We start from the raw sequence: 23,381 nt of genomic DNA on the forward strand, positions 1-23,381 counted from the left end.
CAAGAAAAGGAGGAGGGAGAGGCGAAACAGGAAATCATCCGCACCGAGTCGCCGGAAGCAAAGAAAGGCAAAACGCTTCGGCTCGGAACCGGAACATACTTTGCACTGCCATTCTATCAGCTCAGGGGTAAACTTTTCGCGTCCATCCAGAAAGTGTGGATAAATGAGAATATTCGTAAGTTTTTATTGTCTCCTCATAAATAGTAGCGATACGGATCAACCGCTCTAAGTTATAGATATCAACTTCAGCGAATAAATATGAATACAATAATGATCATCCCAGCCATTCATGGAGAGAATGGGTGTTACAGCGCATGTCTGAGATTGAGCCTTCAAAGAACGAGATCGATCCAGTCCCACTGGACGCCGTGAATGCGACCCGCTGTCTCGGGTGCGAACTGCTGGAACCCAGCAGGCGTGAAGTCGAGGTCGGTTAGTGCGCAGGCGGTGCAGCGGTCCGTGACGGTCACGTTGATCGTGATGCTTCCGTCTGTAAACGCAAACGAGGAGTTCAGTCAACATAGGACTCGGAGAGAGTATGGGTGAGAGTGTTACAGGTCGCGCTGATCTTCTGGTTGCAGACGGGGTTGTTGTTTGGGTTCGTGCCGGTGTACCCGGGGAAGGTGTCGAAGAGGGTTTCAGAGACAGCGACGATCATGTCCTGCTCTGTGTTCGTGATCCCGCAGGCGCCGAGGCCGGGAGTGTAGAAAGTACCTGCATAGTCATGTTAGCATCTCAGTGAGTAGGGGACATGCTGGAAGTGACGTACCATCGCCGGTCTGAGTGCCAACCAAGAACGGAGGGAGCGTAGACGTGGGGCTCGGGGTTGCAGACACAGTGGACGAAGGAGGTGGTGTCACGGTTGATGACGGAGGGGGCACGGTCGACGTCGAGGCCTGCCTTGCGAAAACGTTGCGAACGCCTTCAGGAATCACAGCCGCGTTGGCCGAGATGGCGAGCGAGAAGACGGCAAGAGCAACGGAGGAAAACAACATCGTGACAGGTGAAATGGAGAAAAGGTGGTTGATAATTTAAGACAAGGGTTTGGACAGAATAAAGGACAAAGTAAAGGGGTCTTGCGCTGCAAAGACAAAGATGAGAATTGAAGAGGTATGAGAATGACGGTTCCTGGGCCTGAACGCTGCTACTTAAGCAAATTTCCCCAAACTCCCGGCGGGGCGCAGTTGATTGAAAGACATCAAGGATATCCTGTAAGCGTATGATATCAGTGGTAGCCGAAGAGCAGACCAAGACATAGCCACGATCGCTCAAGCGGACAGCAAGCTTCTTCTTCGATTGGCTGTGCAATTTCATCATTAAAGTCGTGAAGGGCTGTCAAGTGCCACGTAACAGTTTGGAGGGCTGAGCAAACCTCCACCAGAGAAAATGTTCGTCATACATTGTCGATGCAGACGAACGAAAGGGTAGAGTCAGAGGTATACTAAGGGATGCAGCAGCTAGTTCGTTTCGTCACGTCGCCATCGCTGGATGTTCGCATTTCCTTGCCAGCGTAGCATAATCGTAGCCCCTGCAGATAAGCATGTGGGTCGCATGGGAGCGAGTGCTGGCACCTTTCGGAAGACACAACTGGAGACAGAGATGTTTCATCATGACCAGGCGCTTTGATGCGCGTTAGTGTGAGCATACGTCTGCATACGTACACGCTCCAAGAGAACCGCAACAATGAGCCCAGAGAGGTCCAGAGCCCAACATATGGTTGGCTAAGTCATTTTCGACGGAAGTTTGGCGCGGAAAGTGTGGGAATCACTTACCGATTTTGAGATGATTATACTCCCACGGTGACGGATGTATTGGAGACGGACAAAACCATGACCGTCGAACCTACAAATTTGTACGATAAACGATCCAAACGAAAGAACATCCTCAAAACCACACGCCTCCTCCGCTCTACCCTTTTCTACAAGATAATACATAATCTTGAATACAGGCAGCTCAGCTACCCGGAACCCATGTAATAAATACACCCGATGCCAACAGTCGAACCCAGTATAAATAAACAAATAATCTTAAAAGAAGAAACCCCTCAGTAAGCCCATCATTCAATAATGCGCTTAAAGGTCGGCGGGGAGATCATCCCAGACCCAAGTGACGCCGTGTATGCGGCCGACGGTCTCAGACGCGAGCTTGTCGAACGCGGCGGGCGCAAAGTCGAGGTCGGTGATCGCGCACGCGGTGCAGCGGTCCGTTATCGCGACGGTCACGTTGCTGCCGCCGTCTAGTTATCGAATTAGGTCAGTGGAACCACAAGCAACGAGAATAGAGCAGGAAGACTGACAGGAAGCAGTGACAGTGTGCCCACAGATGGGGTTGTTGTTCGGGTTTGTGCCGGTGTAGCCAGGGAATGTGTCGTACAGGAGGTGCGATACCGCAGCAATCATGTCCGCGTTGGTGTTGGAGATGCCACACGCGCCGAGTCCGGGGGCGTAATAGGTGCCTATGTCATGAAACAAAGTTCAATCGAGGTGGTGATGATCAGCTGGAAAGTAGAGAACGGTAAAGACAGTGTCAACGTACCGTCACCGGTTTGGGTACCGACGAGGTATGCGGGGAGCGTCGAGGTAGGTGCGACGGACGAGGAGGTGGAAGTCGTGGAGGGGGCAACCGAGGTCGTAGGGACGGGAGTGCTAGTTGGGACAGTCGTGGTAGGGACGTCGGTGGTAGAGGAAGAGACATCAGTGGTAGATGTTGCCTGGCGCCTGAAGGGCAGAGCGAAGGCGCTGGCGGAGAGCGCGAGGGCGAGAGTGGCGAGTCCTTGAACGAACATGGTAGGAACAGGTTGTGTTGGTGACGGGATGAAAGAGTGTATGTTATAGACGAGTGTCGATCTAGACAAGTTCAATAGATAGAAGCGCTTGAAAGTGCTTGACCAGAAGCTGAAGCGGAGAAAGGCGAGTTGTTGGTCACCGCCTGTGGATCTGCAGCTTTTGTACCAGACATTGTCCTGGGCGCCCACATGCTTGCATACCCAGCTAGCGATACCGCCTGATACCGCCAACAAATTCTACTCTGCCAACGCGTCTCTATCACACGATCAGGATGGCAAAGCATGGCACCGCGGGGATGCGTCAACTTGACATAGGCACTGAACTGCACTTCTTGAATCGGCAGGATCCCCATAACGCTCATTGGAAGAGATCTGACGTCTGAGTGATTAGTCCCGGAGATGCATAGAACAGTGTGAGCGTGCATGCTCATAGGAAAGCAAACCACCTAGCAATAGCAGACCTTATTGAGAACGTCTGAGAGGTGTATACATAAATCACGTAGACATACGTTGCCATAGTTTCCGCTGAAGTACATCAGCGCCAGTATGACTTCCAGACAAAGATAAGTAACGATGACCATTCGTGGTGGCCAGAAGTTGGCGAGGAGGACATGTTAATGACCCGGAATGAACCCGTACAGCTTTCCTCGACTTTTTGACTGATGATCTGGATCGCTGGGAGCCCGATCGTGTCCGATCACAGAACGTTAGGCACCGTTGTTAGGACGCGCCTTGGCTGAACGTGTAGTCAACCTTGCCACGTATTTAAGGGCTAGCCTGGGCTAGCTAGCTTGGAGAAAGGCATGGTTTGGCACGATTTCGCCATCAAAAGCGAAAATGGCGAACGTAGCGTGATGGACAAGGACAGCCAAAAGACAGAGGGCCGACAAGCTGCAGAGTTCGATCAACCGATAAGCTGGACGCCTGGCTTAATTATCATGTTTAGTAAGATTGGAAGTAGCGTTGAAACACCTGTGAGGCATTGGATAGATACGTACCGCTGAACTGGTGCTGTAGCACACGTTGCGTGGACTATAAGGCACTGTTAATGAGGGACATATGGGCCCTCGGCAGACGATGTGTACTCGGGTCACCCATGATCCAAAGTTCTCTTCAGTTTTCGGGAAAAGCCACACCAGTATCGTATCACCATACCAGAGTATTTAAGCTTCATCAGAGCAATGATAGAGGCCTGTTTGGCCTGAAATGCGTTGCCAGCGCGGCCAGGTGAGGAGACTGCGAGGAGTCCACGATGGCCATGGTCGTCCACCAGAGAGCGAACGGTCAAATACTCGCTTGTCGGACTTTGATGCGTTTCCATCGGCTCCGGCCGGACCCGCCGGAGTAGCCCGATTTCCGAAAAGCATGGACCCAGCCACGAAACTCGTTTCTCATGTTACAGTACTTTATATGAATACATACTATGTCAGATATCCACGCCGCCACGATGCCCCTAAATTATACTCGTCAATGTAGGTGCACCAAGCCTACCTACTGGCGCTCTACCGCTGTAGTTGTTCCATCAGCATAACGTTGCCAGTGAGATACTTCCAGTGCAATATGCATTGAATATGTGACATCTTTCAATCCTGTGAAGAATCGATGATCGCCCAAGGAGGCTCAGTACAGTCGTGAATGCCCTGCTGATTGAGCTCACCATGCGGGATGGAGGGTGTATGCCGAATCCAACCGACTGTCACCACATCCGCAGAGGGGGAATGCTCATTCCGATGCAGACAATATGACCAGAGAGATGTGGACGTTCCAAGAGAGAGGACAACTATCATCAGGATCAAGATGAAGGTTAGGGAAGGTTGGATTGCGGATATACTCCCAGTAGTAGTGCAAACGAGAACGATGAATGAAAACCTTAGATTACGAAGCGGGCTTCGTGAAGCAGCTCGAGGCAGATATCGGCATCCAAACTACGGTTACCAATCAAACCATCGCTCCTACTTTGGATGGATCATTGGTCCGTAAATATGAAAGGAGAAGAAGCGCCACTCCGATTCTCACTGGAGAACACGGGGCAGTTCCTAGTTTAGTCTAGTTTATGCCACCTCCTTCCATGCTTAGCACCGAAGTTACGATTTAGGCTATGCTTTGACTTGGGAATCACGCTCAGATGGGGGGAAACCGCCGATTAGCGCTTCTAGTCGATTCTCGACTACTTATATACTAAACATAATTGTATATGCTTCTAGGAGCCTTCTCCTTAATAAATAATAGGGTGCCCGCAGCATAGGGCTTGGTTTGCCATCGAAGCTCCGGCAGGAGCCTTCATATATTTCTCGGAGCTTACACGCAGCCACTGCTGCCGGATCTCAAATCCAACACTTTGGATAATAGCATGATTCAAGTGTCTATAATTATAAGGTTACACGTTGGTGGTTTTGTACTTATTGCTGTGCTGATCTCTGTATCCTGATGAAATCAAAACATGTATCAGTGCGCCACCTGACAAGGCTGACCAATATAAGATTCCTTGATGAGCCGCTATTAGCGAGCTTTCTCTCCCCCGCATCTCGTTGCTTGTCCCCGTCTGTAATAGACGCTCATGTCTCAAGAGCTGATCTCCGGGGCATCCTTCTTGTTCACGTGCAGATGCTTAGCAGGTGCGCACGACGCTTGGTTACGGCGCTGGTTCACTCAGGAATAGAGCACAGCTTCAAGTCTGACCGTCCTCATCTGGGATGGTTCACTCATGCTAAGAAGAGAGATTCGTGCCATGCATGAGATCAAAAGCCTTGCTCCCAGGATCGCGTTTGCCTGCAATCGGACTAGCGCCATAGTCATGCTTATTCCTTGGTTCCGAGGTATGAGACAGATGCTCGAAATCCAAGTCCGTAGTCGCTGAGCTTACTGCTTAAAGCCATGTTTTCTGCCATAGAATTGGATGATACCAGGGTAAGTAGTGACATCAAATACACGGCAACATAACGATTGACTTTGCTCTGCAGTTTCCAACCTCGTTCTCGTCTGCGTGAGGCGTAATAAAAATTCGCACAGTTGTCAAAAGGGAAATATTGCTGTCGGCGTTACTTATGTCATTGCAGATGCTCTTGGAAACCGTGAACTAGCCGTCAATCTTTATACTAAAGCTAACACAGCTTCTTGTCAACCGCGCATCCTTAGTCTCTGTCACAGGGAGAATGTTTTTACTGTGGAACAGGAACCCAAGAGCCCTACATTATCTCATATTAGGCGCAGCTATCACACTGGGCTGCACTATAGGATTGATAATTCCAAACACTGATACTGAACCAGGTGCGTTCATTCGAGCACCATCGACTTCACGGGTTAATGTGTGCAAGGGATATGGATGTCTTTACCTGGCTTCCATTCGTGCATAACTGTGGACTGGCACAACGCTTTCCTCATCAGTACCTTCGTTATCGAGGTAATCTGTTTTGGCAAACTATAATATCAGATCTCAAAATGACAAAATACGTAGCTCGGGTTTGATGTTTATGCGGCGTTCCTTGTCTTCTTCAATAGTATGGACATTCCTAGGACCAGTAACTCCCAGATTATTTCACTCTTTCGTAAGCAAGGTATCTGTATCTTGGCAGTAAGTCCCACAGCAAACCGCTCACAAACAATTACTAATTGGTAGTAGCTCATTCTAGGTGGGCATACTGAGACTAAAGGCTGAAGCTTTGGCATCCATCTGACATTTTCAGCCTTGCGTGTTCTGAACATTGCATTGAGTGTTATTCCCAACGTATGTCTATATCGGCGAACCGCTTTAAAGGCATTGCACTCATCATAGACCACTGAACTGTATAGCAAAGCTACTGGGTGATTGGTGTAGTGTGAGTCGATATTATCTCCCGCCTCCGTATGACGAGGTTCAATCTCTGTGCCTAGCTTTGTAGAGCCGATCATCGCAATCCTGAATGCAAGACTAATTGTTAAAGCCTGCGAGTTCGACGCAAGGGCGACATCCGGATGTAATGGATTCAATGCAGGTAGAGAAGAGACGGGGCTGATGTCTCTCCGAGGTAGTCATCACCGGTTTCCCACTCCCGAAATTATCATCAAGATCCCAAAGGTTTCCTCGTTTGGGAGACATCCGTTCGGCAACGATATTTGAAATACGAACTTCCGTCATGCAGACCGTTACATTTCAGTCGATGTACCGGACAGAAAGTGGAATATATCCGTCACATTATATTAAACAGTAATTATGTTGTACTCAGATGCTACTACACATATGTAATGTTAACCTTTCGTATCATAATGCTGGTATTTATGGAACTGTTTTCACAGATGGAGTTTACGCCATTGATCTTCCTATTTGCTCATGACTGTCTGCGATATCAGTCTGTGCCTCCAGATCCCCCAAGCTTCCCATTCTTAGTGATGGAACAAAGTTCGCACCAAGCGATTTCCGCTGGTCTTTGCGCGGTGTTTGACCTCCTAACAACTGGAAAAGTCTCTGAAGTGCCTGAAATATCAATAATGTCCAGTTCTTGACACGCCACCATATGAATAATGACAATGCCACCGCCAGTACCAGGAGGAACTGCGCAACTGCGCACGAGCGTACAGTGTATTTCTCTGCTTGCGGGAAGATGCAGGCGCAAAGGCCAGTGAGGAAGAATATCTTGCTGTAAACAGATCAGGTTATTCGTGGAAGCTCGGATCATCTATAACTCGCTTCCAGACGTGCCCCACATTACTAGCAGCGAAAAAGGAAGAGTGTACAAGGTCTCCGGCCCGCTGGCCCTCCGCAGCGGTGCGTCGATCTCGCGAACCGAGAAAACAGGCGATAAAGCGTGTAGAAGAGAGCCTTTGGGCAAGCAAGCACATTCTCGAAGAAACGGTCCATCAACGGGAGGGTTAGACGAGTACAGCCAAGTGTAGCCATGGTCGTCTAGAACAGGAGCATTTGGGAGACCATACAGCATGGCAGCATCTGTGTAGACGCCTGGCGGTCACTATCAGCAATGAAGCGCTGGTGATAATCCTGCCATCAACATACCACCTGCCCTCATCTGCCCTACGCCGTGCTAGAAAAGTTGTGGAGAAGACCAACGTTAACTGGGCATGAGAAATCTGTCGAGTCAACATCGCCACCGCCCACACCGAAGAAAGATCTCATACACATAGCCCATACTCATTTCTAAATTTATGTACGGTATATAGGGCAGCCAAGCATAGCTACAGAGTTATCCTAACAATATCATACGTAATGCACACACATCTGCGTGTACATGTTCTAACCTAAACCTATCCTGACTAGTTTTCCTTCGCCAGTCTGTCATGGGTCGTGGGGTGTCGTTAGATGAGGGTAAAGTAAAGAGTTAACAGAAGGGGAACAAGAAAGGGGGACAGAGGAAGCGAGTGAGGAATGAGAAAATCCGAGGAGAGAGCCATATGAGAGCGCAAGCGATGGAGAGAAGGTGGTGATGTCAAGGAGGGCGAGGTGTAAAAGCCGGTAGCTAGGTGGGTCATGAAGAGACGAAACCAAGAACTTTGAAGAATATCCAGAGGCAGGAGCCAGCAATGACAGGCAGCGTCAGGTTGTCGTCCCATGAGCCGAGATCTACATATCGGACGGGTAAGCCAGTGAATGCAGGATGAGAAAACACAGAAGAACACACCAAGAGCCTCAGCAACACCCGACACCAACCCCGCAACAACCCCAATCACCACCAAGCCTATCCACCCACCTGTGCTTACACCCCCGCCCAGCACCTCCCGCACCTTCTCCCCCGCTGCAGCCATAGCACCGACCTGCGAAGTACGGAAGAACTCTCCGACTCCGTTCTCAAACGTCCACGATGCGCCGAGGCGCCCAGACGCTGGCGCGACCCACCCCCAGAACCCGACGGCGATGACGCCGCCCGTGACGCACGCTGCTGCGAAGCCCGCACGCGACTTCCGCGGCGCAAGTGGGAGACGGAGCACGGGTGTGCGCTGCGGGAGGGCCTTGGTGTAAGGCCCCCAGAGGCGGCCAATTGTTGACGCCGCGGTGTCGGCCCAGGAGAGGCTGTATGTGGCGGTGATGTTGTCAGCGGGAGTTGCAAGTTGCAGTGAGCATGGGGCAAAATGGGGGCGAGCCCGAGACTTACATGACAATGGAGACAACAGCAAGGTCAAGCGGGAGCGCGAGGAGGCAGAGGTCCGCGCCGAGGAGGTACCATATCACGCCGTTTGACGAGTTCTGCAATTCGGATTTCAAGTAAGCGCGCGTCCTAGCGTGGCTAAAGGGAGAGCCATGACTGGGGGAGACGCACCTTCTCGGACTCACGCATGAATAAGCCGACACACTTCTCGAAGGCGCGTTCGGCCCATGGGACATTGAGGCGGAGGATATCGATGGGAACAAGGGCGGCGAGAGCGGCACTGAGCGCGATGACGACCTTGTCAGGCGAGCCGTGCGACGTGTAGAGGTAGATGGTCATGAAACCTGTGAGCGCGTCACCGTCGTTAGCCCATACCGTTTTCACCAAAAGGGCAGAGAGGAAGGAAGAGGGAAGGAGTACACACCTATCGACGAATGCAGTGCCTTCCGGGGTATCTCCCAGTCCACGACCACCTTCTCCACCTTCTCCACCTTCTCCTTCGCCTCTTTCATCTCCCTATCGACCTTCTTCCCATTCACAACTCCATTAGACTTTGCATCCGCCTCATGCCCATCCCCATTCGCAACATGTCCATTCGTCAGCCCGTTAACACCATTAGCGCCGTTGATGCCATTGACACCATGAGCAGGCTCGCCCCTGGCCGATGAATCCTCTCGCTTGTGTCTCCTGATCGTCATCACACCTCCAGAGCTCTTCCTGGCGCCGATCTGCGCCCGTTCGCGTCGTGCCGTAGAGGTACCCAGACTTGACTGACTGGAACCCGAGATGTTCCTGTGGGCAGCGGAGGTAGAAAAGGAAATCGGCCCGCGCGACTGGGAGCTGGAGCGTGCGCGTGTGCGAGAGAGAGTGGGTGAAGTGCGTGGCTCGTCGTGTGCGAGGCCGAAGGAGAAGACGTCGTTGGCGGGGAGCGGCATGCAGGCTCCAGAGGAAGGTGAGGAACAGGAAGCAACAAGGGGCCGAGGTTGTGCAAAAACGCGACTCAGCCTCGCTTGCCTCTTTTTGTACACGCCCTCGGTGGCTATCGCCTGTGTCCAAAACACGCGCCTCTCCTCCTCTGCCTCGTTACAGCTTTCCGTCACTCTCATATATCTTCTGTCTTGTTCTGTTCACGAAGAACATTCTTCAGGTGAATCTCAAACAGGACTTGCACGCACTGGCAATTGGGCGTAGCTACGTGCTCCACCGTGGCCTGTTTCGACCCCACTCGGTCTCGTTCTCGACCCGCAGTCCTGCCATTTACGACCTGCTTCTCCATTGAAGCAGTGCACACACGACTCTTTCTCTTCTCCCCAATAGCTTAGTCTGATCTCAGATATAGTACATATATGCATCATTCCATAGAACATGGATTTTTGGTGTCATAAGTAGCGACAAGTAGAACATGCATGCAACCTAGAGCCTAGTACACATATCCGAGGATCTTGCCTCCGACGTTCTTGCGACGCGCCTCCTCGTGGTCGAGGATACCCGACGACGTCGTCAGGATGATGATGCCGAAACTACGAGCGGGCAGCAGCAAGTTGACCCAAGACTCGATCTGCGATACCTGCACATTGTATCGCGGCGAGATGACACCCGTCTTGTTCAGGCGACCGTTCAGCTGGATCACGATCTTGCCCGCGCGGTGGTCATCGATGATCTCGAACTCGCCGATGTAGCCTGACGGTTGACAATCGTTAGCATATGTTCATGGCGACCGGTTGAGACAGAGAAAACGGATGGAAACAAGAAGAAAAAAACAAAGAAGGATGTAGACTCTACAGTGAACTCCGATCTGTAGAAGATTCGAGATCGACGTTGTATTGGTTACGAGAGACGAGTTAATCTTCCGGAGCATTAAAACGAAGGACGGGTGAAAAGAACGCCTCGCCAAACGTAGTTATAACTCCGGAGTGATGATGGGCATCGCCAGTGCATTGGAACGAAGAGAGAATAACAGGGGAAGGAGGAAATGGAGAGATGCAATGGCACGGGAGAAAAGGCCCACCATGTCTCTGCATGACAGTGAGGAATTTCACGACGACCTTCGACGAAGGACGGATGAGGACCTGACGCTTGCCACGGCGCTCGGCATTGACGATGTTGTTCTATCCTCTCCTTGAGTGAAGTTCCTGAGACCATGTTATCACAAACTTACGAGGCAATCACTCTGCGATGCCACCATCAGCACAAGAACACATGCATAACACACTGATCAAACTCACGAGGACAGAGACGCGGACCATCTTGCTTGGTAGTGTTGGGTGGTGGTGGTCAAGGGAACTGAAGCGTGCAAGAAGGGGGAGGGGGAGAAAGAGGTGCGTGAGCAACCTATACCCGTCCGAGTGTCGTGCTACGGAAAGCACGAGTCGAGACGAGCTGGAGAGAACAAAACGCCGCCATCAATACATAGAGAGCATGCATGATAGCTGCGATAGTCATTCAAGTCCCAGTCGGCGCATTCCCGGCCATATACACCAGCATATGTGTGGATATAGGTGCTCACCTTGAGAGAGGTCTTGAGGACGACGGACGACGGACGACGCGAACGACGAGCTTGGGGCTTAGGCGTGGACAAATTTGGGAGGTTCTGGTGGAGGGGCGCGGTGGCGCGGAGCTGTACAGGATATCACAAGCCACTCGGCAATCGCCGGGCGGGCTCACGGCTGTCTGGCAGACACCAGACCAAACGAAACCGGGACACTCAAGACCGTCAACACTCTCGACGAGCTCCTCGCCGCCACCTCAAAACACTTGATTCAAAATGGTTCGTTGTCGGTGCTGGAACTGATGAGGGCGGCATGCTGAAGAATGGATCTACGTAGGGTCGCGTTCGCACCAAGACTACCAAGAGGGCCTCGCGCGTGCTCATCGAAAAATAGTGCGTCCCTCTGTCTACTCGTTGCGCCCGATGTCGCTCGGAATGAAGCTGATCTTCTGCTCTTGCGCTGTCCAGCTACCCCCGCCTCACTCTCGACTTCCACACCAACAAGCGAATCATCGATGAAGTTGTGCGTCTCCGGCTTGCCCTTAGCTCTCCCCCCGTCCTAACCTGCATCTCCTCTTCAGGCCGTCGTCCCCTCGAAACGCCTGCGCAACAAGGTCGCGGGATTCACCACCCACTTGATGAAGCGTATCCAGAAGGGTCCCGTCCGCGGCATTTCCTTCAAGCTCCAGGAGGAGGAGCGCGAGCGCAAGGATCAATACGTCCCCGAAGTCTCGGCTCTCGACACGTCGGCTACCGGCCTCGAGGTCGACCCCGACACCCAGGTAGGTATCCCTTCACATTCACCCACTCTCCCCACTCGCCTACGTCCATCATTCGTGATTTACTGCGAATATTAATACACGTCGACTCCCCCACAGGCGCTGCTCAAGTCCCTCAACTTCGACATCCCTGTCCAGATCGTGCAGCCCGTCATTGCTCAGCCCGAGCGCGGGCCTCGCCGCAACAGGCGCGATGTCCCTGGCGCTGGCCGGTCATGAGCGCATGTGGCTGCTATGCTTTGAGCGCGGCGGCGTCTTCTGTCTGTTATCTCCTAGCATTGGAATCGTCATTCGTGGTGTCGATGACGGCCTCTATCACTACTGCTGCGCATGTGCTACGTTATATGCTCCAACCATGTATTCGTATGCGACGTTTTTGACTCATCGGGACCGACATGTTTACCCCGTGGTGAGGAACTGAAGTGAAGAAAAGACTTCATCACCGGCCGTTGCGGTAACATCGTGAGCCTCTGGTGCTCATTGATAAGTCCATTTCAGGGACGTTGGGTCTAGTAACATCGTATATTTTTTGCCTTGCAGCCGTGGCGTTCGGCATGTTCTCCGGCTCACTCCAAGACTTCTCTGGTTAAATGGATGTTTGTCGACCAACCGGCAAACAACTTTTTGATCAGAGAAGTCTTGAACGTAGTGCCCACAGGTGGTACCAGAAGTAATTAGGAAAGCTAGCCTTGCTACTACAGGTTCCAAGGAAGCCTTCCACGTATCAACACCCAAATGATAACGTCTGAGACCCTATGGACTTTGTAATCCCATGCTCGAGAATATTTGTTGTTGAGCTCGTGGAATACCTACGGGTTAGTTTCTATGTAAAACTCTGTGGATTGACATGCTGAGATAGGATCATGGAAGTACTGTCAAGTTGAACGAACAGGATTATTCATCAGAAAAGCTCACCACACAGATTTAAAATACTCTCGAGATACACACCTGGTATTCGAACAGTCATCGGAGTGAATGATCTGGCACACACTATGATACCCTTCAGCGCGAGCGGATTCATCTTGCAAAGACACTGCCACGAGAACAGAAGACGAGTAACATTGGCGCTAAAGTGCCGAGAGCCGGTCCGGCAGACCGAGTTCCCACGCTCTATCGTGACGTCAACGCCAAGTACTGCGGTGACCCCCTTGCGCAGCTCCTCCACCCTTCGCACAACACCGTCACAACTCCATCCCCTCAGAGTTCCCCCTCAGCTTCAAACCACCACCTTCCACCCTCAGAACACCTACCAGGTTCTAGTATTCAGTTATCGGCGCCTTCCGACGAGCAAACCTCTCTTCACGCAAATTAATATGCCATCCTCAACGAGAACCAGTGGTCCTGCTTACCCTCCCGCTGCACACACCACCCAGCGTCTCGCCCTCGGGTCTGAAGATATAGTCGCATCCCAGCCTGGATCCACGCAAAGCATGTCCCTTTCTTCGCAACAGGGCGCCGCGCCGAAGCAGAGAGTCGATGGCGCAGACGAACCCTTGAGGTTAAGGGGAGGATGTATTCCCTGCCCGGTGAGTGGTTTCATCACTTTGGTGTACGAGACTCGGTCTCTGACGTGATCAATGCGTCTAGGGTGGCGGAATGTGCTTTATTATCCCGTGCCCCTGTTGCTGAGGGCGTAGGCCTGGATGACGCCACCGCATGAAACTCAGAAACGCTGCTCGGAAGGTACACTGAGGCAATGCAACATTATTGTTATCTGACGCTCTGATTACTCGCATATAATGAAGGACCTTTGTATCCATATCGCATTTGTTTTTGAGACGTATTCTATCTCCATATACTGCTTACAACTCTCCTGCGCTTCACACTGTATTCCGATGTCACATAATATATTTGTGGTCCTTGCGAGCAAAGGTACAGACGTCGCTACCCCGATGAACCCGTTAAAGAACCAAGCACCGATAGACATCGACGCCGACGGTACAAATCAAGCTCGCCTTCGTCAATGGGATGGGTTGGCTACAGTTCTCCTACAGTCTCCTACCCAGTGGATGATCACATCGAAGGCTCGATTCTCCCTTGGATTTCTCAGAAAAGCTAACCGCACAAAGGATGTTCTGACTTGCTTGACTCCAGCGTTCCGGGATTATCCCTATAGAAAGACCAAGTACTTGGGCGTATTCGCAGCCGGACAGAGGGTTATCCTGCGTTAGCAGTGATGTTATACCATACTCTGTGTTGAATCTGTTATAATTTTCAAGCTGACTTCGACAACTTAGCCATGCATATCAGTGACCATATAAGCGAGAACGTATGGTCAGCTCAAGCGCTAGCTGAAGCTCAACACTGATGTATGCATATATGTCTGTGGAGGTGTACGCTGGTGTAAGGTTGGTCCTCGGCATGCGTTATCGGCGCTGAGTCAGATGTGTTGACTGTACTTTGTCTCAGGAGGCGCGCAACTCTCTAAATGATTTGTTCGCGCGTCGCGTCATCAATTGCTTCGCTGGCTGACGCTCTGACGTGGTCGTTCTGGCGAAATGCTCGACTACGACCTGACAACTCTTGATGAAATCTCCTTCTCTCGTCGTTCCTGGAATCCAACTTAGCCAAGGCATGGCTTAACCCTGAACAACGCGCTAGGGCTACTAGGACGCTGGTCTCTCTGAGTATCTCTGCGTCTACTCTGGCGCGAAAGACAATCTGGATCATGTTCTCTGATGCACTATGCTAACCTCTGCTCTGATTATATGCTCTCTGGAATGATCATATGCATTCTCCTGCCACGTTCGGATACACAGCAGATCCTTACCTCGTGTGCAGCGATATCAATGTGGCCACCCAGCAAGGCAGTGTCGCCAACTGTGGGTCATCAAGTCCACCAGACTCACCCTTTCTGACCCCGTTGTTGTGCCCACTTGTCAACCATATGACTTACAGGATGACGCTTTCGATGGTTTATAAGAACTCGGTGCGAGATTGCTCGACACAACCCGCTTCTATCCTCCCCGCTTCTGGTTAGGCGCTGAGACCTTTCGCTCTTTGTTCCCCCTACCCTTATAGATTACCAACACTTTCACGTCCATTAAACATGTTCGCCAAAGGATTTGCTACTCTCGCTCTCGCGCTCTCTGCTAGCGCCATGGCTGTGCCATTCGGAAAGCGCCAGACCCCTACTTCCACCTCGTCTGCCCCCGCCTCGACATCGACACTGCCTGCATGGCTTGTTGGCACGCAGAGCGGCGACGGTGCGTTCTCCTTCACCCTCATTACATCCTTGGCGACCTGATCTTCCAGACCTTACATAGGCACCTTCTTCAATCCCGCAACCGGCGCTTGCGGTATCGTCAACACCGACTCCGACTTCATCGTTGCGGTCGCTGACCAGCTCTTCAACAACTTCCCTGGCTTCATGCCCGGCTCGAACCCAAACCTCAATCCCATTTGCGGCAAGAACATCACGGCTTCCTGTGCGTGGTTTATTGTCTACTTGATTGAATCTTGAGCTCACCACAAGCGTCCGTCAAACAGACGGCGGAAAGAATGTCACTGTCAGCGTCACGGACCGTTGCGGCGGCTGCCAGATGACCGATCTCGACTTCACGCCTGCCGCTTTCTCCGTGCTTGCTGACCAGAGCCTCGGTCGTATCCACGACGTCGAATGGGTATGGGATGACCTCAGCCTGTGAGCGTGCTCGCGTGGCGATGCGTCTCACGACTGTCTTACGACTCGGATGGTGGAGGGCGTAACATTATTCGTATATTTATTGTAAACCATGGCTCGTTTCTTTTGTATTTATCATGGATGTCTGGAACATAACTATTCGGTGGAAACCTGTCTATGCAATAGCGAGACGTTGAATGTTAAGTATGGATCCTAGAGGAATGCTACTCACTGCCTTACGGTGGCAGTGTTACCGGAGGTTCGGACCGCTTATTCGGGTCGCGACTTGGCGGGGGTTACTGAAGTACTGAAGCCCCCAAGCGTCTATCGATCTCTCTCCACACCACCGCTTACGACCTCCTGCAACTACTCAACATTAACAGACATGGCCCCCTCACAGTTCTTTATCACCCTTCAGAAAGGTGTGTCTCATCCCCAGCTCAATATTGGACCCTGATCGTGACGACTCTGCCCCGATAAGGTATCACTGGCGGGTTCGCCCCCGTAACCCCGTCCGCGGTCTACACCATCCAGAAGGCCAACTCCGCGCCATCCATCGTCATCCAAGCCGCCGAGCGCCCTGATGGAACGCCAAGTTTGTTAGATTCTGCGCCCAAGAGTATTCAGAGTGCAGACACGGGTGCGGAGAAGCTTGTCGATGAGCTTGAGGGCATCCTCAAGTCGCTCCCCACCGAGAGCCCTCCCGGCAGCCAGGATATCTATGGATTGGACACGAGCATCATGTTTGGGAGCGACAACTTTGTGTGGAGGAACAATGCTGCTGAGGGGTGCGAGAACATGAGCGAGACGCAGCCGACGGAGGAGCAGAAGCAGCAGTTTAAGTGCGCGGTGGATATCATCAAGGAGCTCGTTGCTAGAGGCCAGTAGATCGTGATGAGCACTGGTGAGCGCCTCCACGTCTGGTCAGATATCCAATCGTATGTGTTGCTGTGTACTATAAGAATATGTCTAGCCATATATCTATCTTAATTGATATCGATCGCGATGCTGTTGGCAGACCTGCAACGAGGTTTCACCGGTACAGTATACCTATCTAAATTCGAAATCTATCCTCGACTTTTATGAAAGCGTAAAGATGCACACGATGACTTCATGAAGGGAGTTGTGCTGCGCGGAATGGCGGGGTTCAACGGAGTATAAAGACAGTGAGTCATGAAGTCCTCGGGCAATTCCGTCGATATCGTTACAGTCGTTTTCAATTCGATAGACCAGATTTCACTCTTGTGGAGCGTGGAGCCTTGTTTACCAGCAGTGAACTTAGTAAGCCGGTTTTCCCCATGGGACACACAACTTGTTTGCTGTTGTCCTCTTGTCCCTTCGCGTTTCTTTGCTGCAATCTTGACTAAAATTTACTTATCATCTCTGAATATGCACGTCACCTACATCCCTGAGGTTCAAGCATCATACCTAAGCCTTGAGACCAGAATTAAGGCCCGTCATTGCATACTTCCGCCCGAAGAGATAGCAGGATGGTAGTCCTGAGCGATTCACGGGCTCACCCGTCCCTGACTCCATGCCATCTCCATATTAGGGATTCTGACCCTCCCAGTGCATTCGCGCACTCCAACCGGGCTCCAAAGGTAAACAGAGTTTCTTGCTCCACGAAAGCAGAAATTGGTCTATCGAAATGAAAACGACTGTAACTGCCTTAGAACGGATCAGCATTAGAACAGAAGCAGCACGCAAAGCTTTAAAAGTACATTGTGTAAATATTATGAGCTATTAGAGGTAGTTGCAAAGCACTGTCTGATAAAGGTCGAGGAAGGTTAGGTCAAGGACTTCGGACCTTCGGGCCGACACCATCGATTCGAGTCATGGTGGCAGTGCAAGCCTTTGGATCTGCCGCCGGGATCAATAGAAACACCGCGCGAGGGCAGCATGGAGTAAGCGCGCGCATCCTCAGCATACTTGTTCCCCTTCCCTCAGACCCAGCTCGAGGAACGTCGGAATGCTCACAGTCACCTTTGTGAGTCAACAGGTGGCTAGAGAGATACTGGTTCACTAATCGCCATGGTTCTTATTCCTAGGTTAGGCATGGAGAGTCCACGGATAACTTGGTGCGTAGGCTCCGACCATGGACATTCACTGTGTCATGACTCTGTCCAGAAAGGTATCTGGGCAGGATGGAAGGATGCGCCCTTGTGTAACCATGGTCAGTTTCTGCCTGAAGGTATCATCGCCGGTGTAGCTGATCGCGTCCGTCACAGGCATGAACGTACGTTATAGCAGCCTACAGTGAAGCATCACTAATAATAGCCACTGTATATCGATCGTGCGCTCTTTAGCAAGCCCACGCCCTTGGAGAGTCATTTGCAGACACTCGACTTACCGCGATCTTTGCCTCACCACTGAAGCGTGCATTCACGACTGCGCAGGCTCTACACGATGCTCAGCCGGAGCCCCAACCACCTCTGAAAACCTCACTCAATCTACGCGAACAGCATTTTGGCGTGGCAGAGGGCAAGCCATGGACCTTTCACAGGGAGAAGGGCAAGACTGTGGAGGAGATGTACGCCGAAGATATCTGGCCCGTTGCAGTCACCCAAACAGAGAAGTTCCCCGAGGGTGAGAGCCAGAACGATCTCGCCGCGCGCGCAGAGCGGGGTCTGCAGGAGTGTGTGATGCCGCTCGTGTGGAAGGCCGCGCGCTCCGGCGTGTGGGGAGAGCATATTGCCCTCGTGAGCCATGGCCTGTGTATCAGCGAGCTGGTTGCTGGGCTGGTGAAGAAGAACTCGGAGGCGCAGCCAGAGCGGGACTACAAAGGCTTGTTGAACACCGCGTGGACAAGAGTTGTCATTGGCGTGCAGGTAAGATCGCGCCGCTCTAGCTTCCCTGTGTGGATGGATATAACCTAGTCGGAACAGGGCGCCAGAGAAGGCGAACCACTGAACTTCACCGACGACAACTTGCCGCCTCTCGTTGTTCGTGTCACGCACGTGAACCAACATGATCACATAGACAAGCTTGTTAGTGGCATGTTTTGGTCATTGATTCCTTATGGCTGATAATAATTCTCCAGGTTCGCCAGAAGGGTGGCATTGGAAGCCAAGCTCACGACCCCAAGCAGCAGGATATTAGGGCGTTCTTCGGAGGTGGAGGAGCATCGGATACCAAGGTCGTGGAGCCCGTAGAAGCTTTGGAAACTACCGAAAGCAACGCTGCTGAGGAGACGCTCCACAAATCGTGAGTCCGAGGCGGTACTTACCATTGCGCGGTCACGATCATCCAATTGCGAGTTCTTCAGGAGAATTTAAGGTCGGAATGGATTACCCACCGTAGAATACCACGATAGACTTAGATTTGTGAGCCTCCGTGCCACTTTATATCGAAATCGTGTTCTCGACACACGTAGGAATCAGACAAATAGCGTGCCAGTGAAAAAGCTAATTGGTATAATCGGAGACACTTCGTGCATTACGCTAAATCACAACATCAAATATCGCCTTTGACGCGCCTTCTATGTAGCAAACGCATGATTGAGCAATGGTGCATTGAAAAGTTTTGAAGGATAACTTACCCAGGACGTCCATGATTTGTGTACGCGGGATAGCACCGTCGTACGCCATCCTCTGTAGCCGTGTCTGCGTCTTTTGCTCGTACGCGTATGCGTACCCGATCAGGTCATACTCGCTCCACGCCGTACCCAAGAACGCCAGCCCTATTGGTATGCCGGGTGCAGGGTAGAATGTGACCGGGCCGGCGCTGACAATAGTAGTGTTGTCGGGATAAAATCCCAAGGGGACTGACGTAGAAGTTTGCCTCAGTAGCTGGGACACATGCATTTGGGATTGGTTAACATACCAGTGACAATCGGGTAACCCGCGATTGCTATAAACGACAGGTTAAGTAGCTTTGGGTATTTTGGGACTAAAGGGTTGGATGCGTGCTTACCTGATGGCTTCGTGACATAGTCGAACCCCTTGGCGGGGAGCACGAGCGCATCCAACGCGTACTGTTTCAGGGCGGCATCAATACCCCGCTCGCGACCCATCTCATGGTTTCGTGCAAGAGCTTCGTAGTATGTCGAGTTCAATCCCTCGGTTTTCTGAGCGGCAGTCAGGCTAAAAATGAATACGACATAATCAAGTTGGTTGGCTTAAATATGTCACAAATATTACTGGCAACGCACATAGATTGGTCTGCGTATCCCTCTGGAGACTCGAGAGACGGATTTTCCTTGTTGAACTTGATGAGGTCTGCAACAGAGGATACGCCAGAGGGGTTCGATATCAGACTGTCAAACCACTCATTGAGTTGCACCTGGAAAGCGGACAATACAGCAGTGATCGGTCATCAGAGCAAGTCAGATTTTTGCTCGCATTGACTAAACCGAAGATGAGACGCACCTTGAGATCTGCCCTGGTCACTACTGCCTCAGTCCCCGCCTCAATCATCTCCCGCGCTGAAGGTATATCCGCTGGGTCGACGACTGTCGCACCCAGCTCTCTCAGCGTCTCCAGAGCCTGCTCGAGAGCGATCTCGATGTATGAGTCCACTGCAAAACCATATGTACCTGATTCTCAGGTATGCACAAGGTACACGGCGTCTGATTTTGTTTAATCATGTGCTCTTGACATGGTTCTGGAGTCATGTACATGTACCTGGTATACAAAATCATGTACAGCTACCTGAAACCACAAAATCATTATCACCCACACATGCTGATTATAGACACATATAAATATTTCAGCTGAAACCATTGTATTACACTATGAATTTCAGTGTTCATTAACACTAGTAGCAAGACTAGTAGAGCTTCCCCTCCTAAGCTATGATCCAGTGAGACTTGTGTCGACGCGTGTGAACACTTGCTATATTCGGGCAGAAGTTTGTAACTCCGCAGCGAGCGGCTCTCAACGTTCAACATTCTCAACGCGCGCCATGGTCTCAACGTCCATCCTGCACTGTGTCGACCACAGCAACCCTCATGCCTCATGCCTCGACCAACGCTTATCCCGTCCCCTCAGCTATGCTCTCTTCACCCCAGCTGCACCCTCATTGCCCTAGCTGCCGTCCCTTCGCCATCTTGCGCTCCAAGCGCAAGCTCAAGTTGTCTCATTTCGGCCCCTTCATCCCTCCGAATCCACGCACCCTGCCGCCTCTACGCTCACGCTCTGCTCGTGCGTTCTTCCTCAGGCCGACGTCTCCCTCACCAGTGTATCAGTGTCGGGATGTGTGGTAACATGTAAGTAAATCCTTTTACCTTCTCATTCGCGCATCTATGCTATTTTCTCTTCCAGCGCGTGGGCGGCCCATCCGGACGGTGCGCCTGCTCCTCGCCTCCCTGCAGCCACTTGGAGCACAGCTCGGGCTCCCCATCTCCCCGCTGCCGCCGCTCGCCCCCCCTTTCTTGCACAACGCCCCACCCCTTAACCCTGCTGTTCCCACATCCGCCTCGTAGCTGCCACGTCCTCGGAACCCAGCACCTCCTTCACCACTGCCAACACTTCTCAGAACACGAGCGCTGCCTGAGGCCTCGCCATGGGCTGAACTGCCCCCACCGCCCGCTATTTCCGTCCTCGCGCCGAAGGAAGGCGGTGCGCGGAAGAAGCTCGTGCCGAAGCGTGCATCCAAGTCCAAGCTCGCCATCGGCATAGACGCTGGCACTAGCACTGCCAGCGGATGCGGCAAGGAAAACCGCACGCTCGGTCGCAGCCACGGCCACGCGAACATCAACAACGACGTTTCGGATGTTGCGCAGCGCGCCGGTGCTACTTCGAAGAAGGGCCTTCGAGATCTATGTCGACTCTGCGAACGCGAGCGGGTGCAATAATGCCGACACGGTGCTCCTGTGCACATTGAACAGCTTGAGGAGACAGACCGAAGCTGAGGGTTGTGGTGCCGGCGTTGTAGAAGTTGCGATAGGGATTTGTTGTCGCTCGACACTGAGATATATGGTACGTCGTTTAAGGACATTAACGTATTTGCTGGCACTTACACGACCAATCACCCAGCCCACTCCAACGATCTCTGGGACGAAGTGTTGATGGTGTCGGTTCCGCGCCCAAGAATAAACGTGTCCGTAAGCATCGTGATCTTTTTTATACTGATTCTTCCGACGACGACGATGAGGGCACCCCGGCGCCGCCGAGGAAAGCGGCCAAGATTGTCCGATCGGGTGCAGTGGCGGAGATCCAGTAGCTATTTATATCATTATGTAGCTCATTAATAGAATTGCATTTGTCCTGATTTTTGCATGTTCCCGATGTGTGATAACTGCCTTGTTTTCAATGAAAACTAATATTTATGCTGTGTTCTTGCCTTTCTGCCAAAAAAAATCAGGTACATGTAAGGTGATTCGGACAATGGAATCGTACAAAAATGTACATGATTCATTTTCGGGCAAGGACCTGATTGTCATGACAGAATCCCATTGATACTATATACATAATGAATGATAATCGCAGATTTTGCACACGATTTGTGCTCATGATATTCAGGTATGTCCGGGTTTACAGTGTTACCTCCTGCGCGCGAAGTGAGGCCAACAGTGGGCTTGACTCCGACAAGATTGTTATAGCTCGCTGGGCAGGTAATACTTCCGTCGGTTTCCGTGCTACAGAGGGAGAGTTTGTGTCATCCTTGCAAGATAAAACAAAGGTATGTAGAAGCCTCACCCGAGGGCCACCGGTGCAAGCCCAATTGAAGTTGAAATTGCAGAGCCTCCCGATGAGCCACATGGATCTCCGCCTGGATAGTAGGCACTCGAGGACTGCCCTCCCCGACCAGACCAACCTGAGGCGATGTCTCCGCGAGCGTGGGACCACTCAGAAAGGTTTGCTTTACCTGTCAGTAAAGTACATTCAACTCATGTACTCACATCAATTGTATCGAAGTACTCACCAAGTATGATGGCCCCCGCCTTGCGAAGGCGCTTCACTACACCGGCATCGTCAGGCACGACGGATTTATACAGCGCCCATGACCCAGCAGTCGTGTTCATGCCTGCATATGAGCGCGATCGATGATCAATTAACATGCCAAAGAGAGTAAACCGCGTCGAAAGCTCACCCTCATCCGCCACGGTAGCGACGTTGTCTTTGACAAGAATCGGTATGCCGTGCAGAGGCCCGCGAGGGCCAACTGTCTTCCGCTCACGATCTAACACAGCTGCTTGTGCGAGTGCGGATGGGTTTGTCTCGATAATTGCACGCAATTCGGGACCATTGAGATTGACTTCTTCGATACGGGCAAAGTACGCCTGCATGATATACCAACAATCAAATCAAGACGGCCCCCATTACCAGACCGTTTTATAGGCACCAAATGGACGAAGATTGTACAATTAGACAGCGAGGACGACCAGTCAAGGTCAAGGTCATATTCTTACCTTTACGAGTTCAACGCTGGAGAATTGACCTGCAGTGAGCCCCGCCTGCAGGTCTGACAGCGAAGCCTCGTACAAGTCCGGGAGCGCAACGGTTGACGGTACATAAGCCCCGAGAACGGCAAAGCTAGGGGCGCTGAATACCCCTGACAGAAGGTGGAGCAGTAGGGCTGCACGGACCCAGCGAAGCAGAGGGGTCATGGCTGACTAGATCGAGGAAGGAGAGGCCAACATGATATGGCCATTACCATTGTCGTGCTGATAACGGGGACAAGTCGGGAACGA

The 23,381-nt window shown here is 51.8% G+C and overlaps 10 protein-coding genes across 10 annotated transcripts; 5 read left to right on the forward strand and 5 right to left on the reverse strand.

Moving 5' to 3' along the window:
• Positions 1-332: 332 nt before the first annotated feature.
• On the reverse strand, positions 333-995 carry CONPUDRAFT_170336 (plant expansin; the record flags this gene model as incomplete). The annotated part of the gene is made up of 3 exons (XM_007777570.1): positions 333-490; positions 556-714; positions 770-995. 3 exons carry the CDS (start codon positions 993-995, stop codon positions 333-335), a joined length of 543 nt encoding a protein of 180 aa, XP_007775760.1.
• An 890-nt stretch (positions 996-1,885) lies between these two features.
• On the reverse strand, positions 1,886-4,042 carry CONPUDRAFT_113768 (plant expansin). The gene is made up of 7 exons (XM_007777571.1): positions 3,941-4,042; positions 3,784-3,886; positions 3,632-3,701; positions 3,295-3,575; positions 2,536-3,231; positions 2,297-2,455; positions 1,886-2,236 (listed from the first exon to the last, which is right to left on the reverse strand). Exons 5-7 carry the CDS (start codon positions 2,783-2,785, stop codon positions 2,073-2,075), a joined length of 573 nt encoding a protein of 190 aa, XP_007775761.1. The 5' UTR covers positions 2,786-3,231; positions 3,295-3,575; positions 3,632-3,701; positions 3,784-3,886; positions 3,941-4,042; the 3' UTR covers positions 1,886-2,072.
• A 3,885-nt stretch (positions 4,043-7,927) lies between these two features.
• Positions 7,928-9,641, reverse strand: CONPUDRAFT_86032 (uncharacterized protein). Its single transcript, XM_007777572.1, has 5 exons — positions 9,284-9,641; positions 9,031-9,203; positions 8,866-8,957; positions 8,395-8,783; positions 7,928-8,336 (listed from the first exon to the last, which is right to left on the reverse strand). Exons 1-5 carry the CDS (start codon positions 9,555-9,557, stop codon positions 8,242-8,244), a joined length of 1,023 nt encoding a protein of 340 aa, XP_007775762.1. The 5' UTR covers positions 9,558-9,641; the 3' UTR covers positions 7,928-8,241.
• A 569-nt stretch (positions 9,642-10,210) lies between these two features.
• On the reverse strand, positions 10,211-11,340 carry CONPUDRAFT_113776 (ribosomal protein S15a). Its single transcript, XM_007777573.1, has 4 exons — positions 11,085-11,340; positions 11,018-11,029; positions 10,868-10,967; positions 10,211-10,539 (listed from the first exon to the last, which is right to left on the reverse strand). The coding sequence occupies exons 1-4, from the start codon at positions 11,103-11,105 to the stop codon at positions 10,280-10,282; spliced, it is 393 nt and encodes a 130-aa protein (XP_007775763.1). The 5' UTR covers positions 11,106-11,340; the 3' UTR covers positions 10,211-10,279.
• Positions 11,341-11,564: 224 nt separating this feature from the next.
• On the forward strand, positions 11,565-12,529 carry CONPUDRAFT_86034 (40S ribosomal protein S17). The gene is made up of 5 exons (XM_007777574.1): positions 11,565-11,626; positions 11,685-11,740; positions 11,816-11,870; positions 11,929-12,129; positions 12,226-12,529. The coding sequence occupies exons 1-5, from the start codon at positions 11,624-11,626 to the stop codon at positions 12,343-12,345; spliced, it is 435 nt and encodes a 144-aa protein (XP_007775764.1). The 5' UTR covers positions 11,565-11,623; the 3' UTR covers positions 12,346-12,529.
• An 804-nt stretch (positions 12,530-13,333) lies between these two features.
• CONPUDRAFT_140647 (uncharacterized protein) lies at positions 13,334-13,964 on the forward strand. The gene is made up of 2 exons (XM_007777575.1): positions 13,334-13,652; positions 13,714-13,964. Exons 1-2 carry the CDS (start codon positions 13,440-13,442, stop codon positions 13,753-13,755), a joined length of 255 nt encoding a protein of 84 aa, XP_007775765.1. The 5' UTR covers positions 13,334-13,439; the 3' UTR covers positions 13,756-13,964.
• Positions 13,965-15,090: 1,126 nt separating this feature from the next.
• CONPUDRAFT_133434 (plant expansin) lies at positions 15,091-15,773 on the forward strand (the record flags this gene model as incomplete). The annotated part of the gene is made up of 3 exons (XM_007777576.1): positions 15,091-15,332; positions 15,393-15,554; positions 15,616-15,773. Exons 1-3 carry the CDS (start codon positions 15,176-15,178, stop codon positions 15,771-15,773), a joined length of 477 nt encoding a protein of 158 aa, XP_007775766.1. The 5' UTR covers positions 15,091-15,175.
• A 111-nt stretch (positions 15,774-15,884) lies between these two features.
• Positions 15,885-16,752, forward strand: CONPUDRAFT_113783 (uncharacterized protein). Its single transcript, XM_007777577.1, has 2 exons — positions 15,885-16,170; positions 16,230-16,752. Exons 1-2 carry the CDS (start codon positions 16,134-16,136, stop codon positions 16,634-16,636), a joined length of 444 nt encoding a protein of 147 aa, XP_007775767.1. The 5' UTR covers positions 15,885-16,133; the 3' UTR covers positions 16,637-16,752.
• Positions 16,753-17,644: 892 nt separating this feature from the next.
• On the forward strand, positions 17,645-19,168 carry CONPUDRAFT_133438 (phosphoglycerate mutase). Its single transcript, XM_007777578.1, has 7 exons — positions 17,645-17,735; positions 17,797-17,826; positions 17,876-17,921; positions 17,977-17,984; positions 18,055-18,576; positions 18,634-18,735; positions 18,789-19,168. Exons 1-7 carry the CDS (start codon positions 17,718-17,720, stop codon positions 18,954-18,956), a joined length of 894 nt encoding a protein of 297 aa, XP_007775768.1. The 5' UTR covers positions 17,645-17,717; the 3' UTR covers positions 18,957-19,168.
• Positions 19,169-19,188: 20 nt separating this feature from the next.
• CONPUDRAFT_78321 (uncharacterized protein) lies at positions 19,189-23,297 on the reverse strand (the record flags this gene model as incomplete). Its single annotated transcript, XM_007777579.1, has 12 exons — positions 19,189-19,226; positions 19,287-19,511; positions 19,571-19,597; positions 19,661-19,830; positions 19,899-20,029; positions 20,116-20,232; positions 20,861-20,917; positions 22,234-22,325; positions 22,387-22,555; positions 22,590-22,714; positions 22,781-22,970; positions 23,100-23,297. 12 exons carry the CDS (start codon positions 23,295-23,297, stop codon positions 19,189-19,191), a joined length of 1,539 nt encoding a protein of 512 aa, XP_007775769.1.
• Positions 23,298-23,381: the final 84 nt, after the last annotated feature.

The sequence above is a fragment of the Coniophora puteana genome, assembly GCF_000271625.1.
Source record: "Coniophora puteana RWD-64-598 SS2 unplaced genomic scaffold CONPUscaffold_23, whole genome shotgun sequence".
Taxonomy (NCBI): Eukaryota; Fungi; Basidiomycota; class Agaricomycetes; order Boletales; family Coniophoraceae; genus Coniophora; species Coniophora puteana.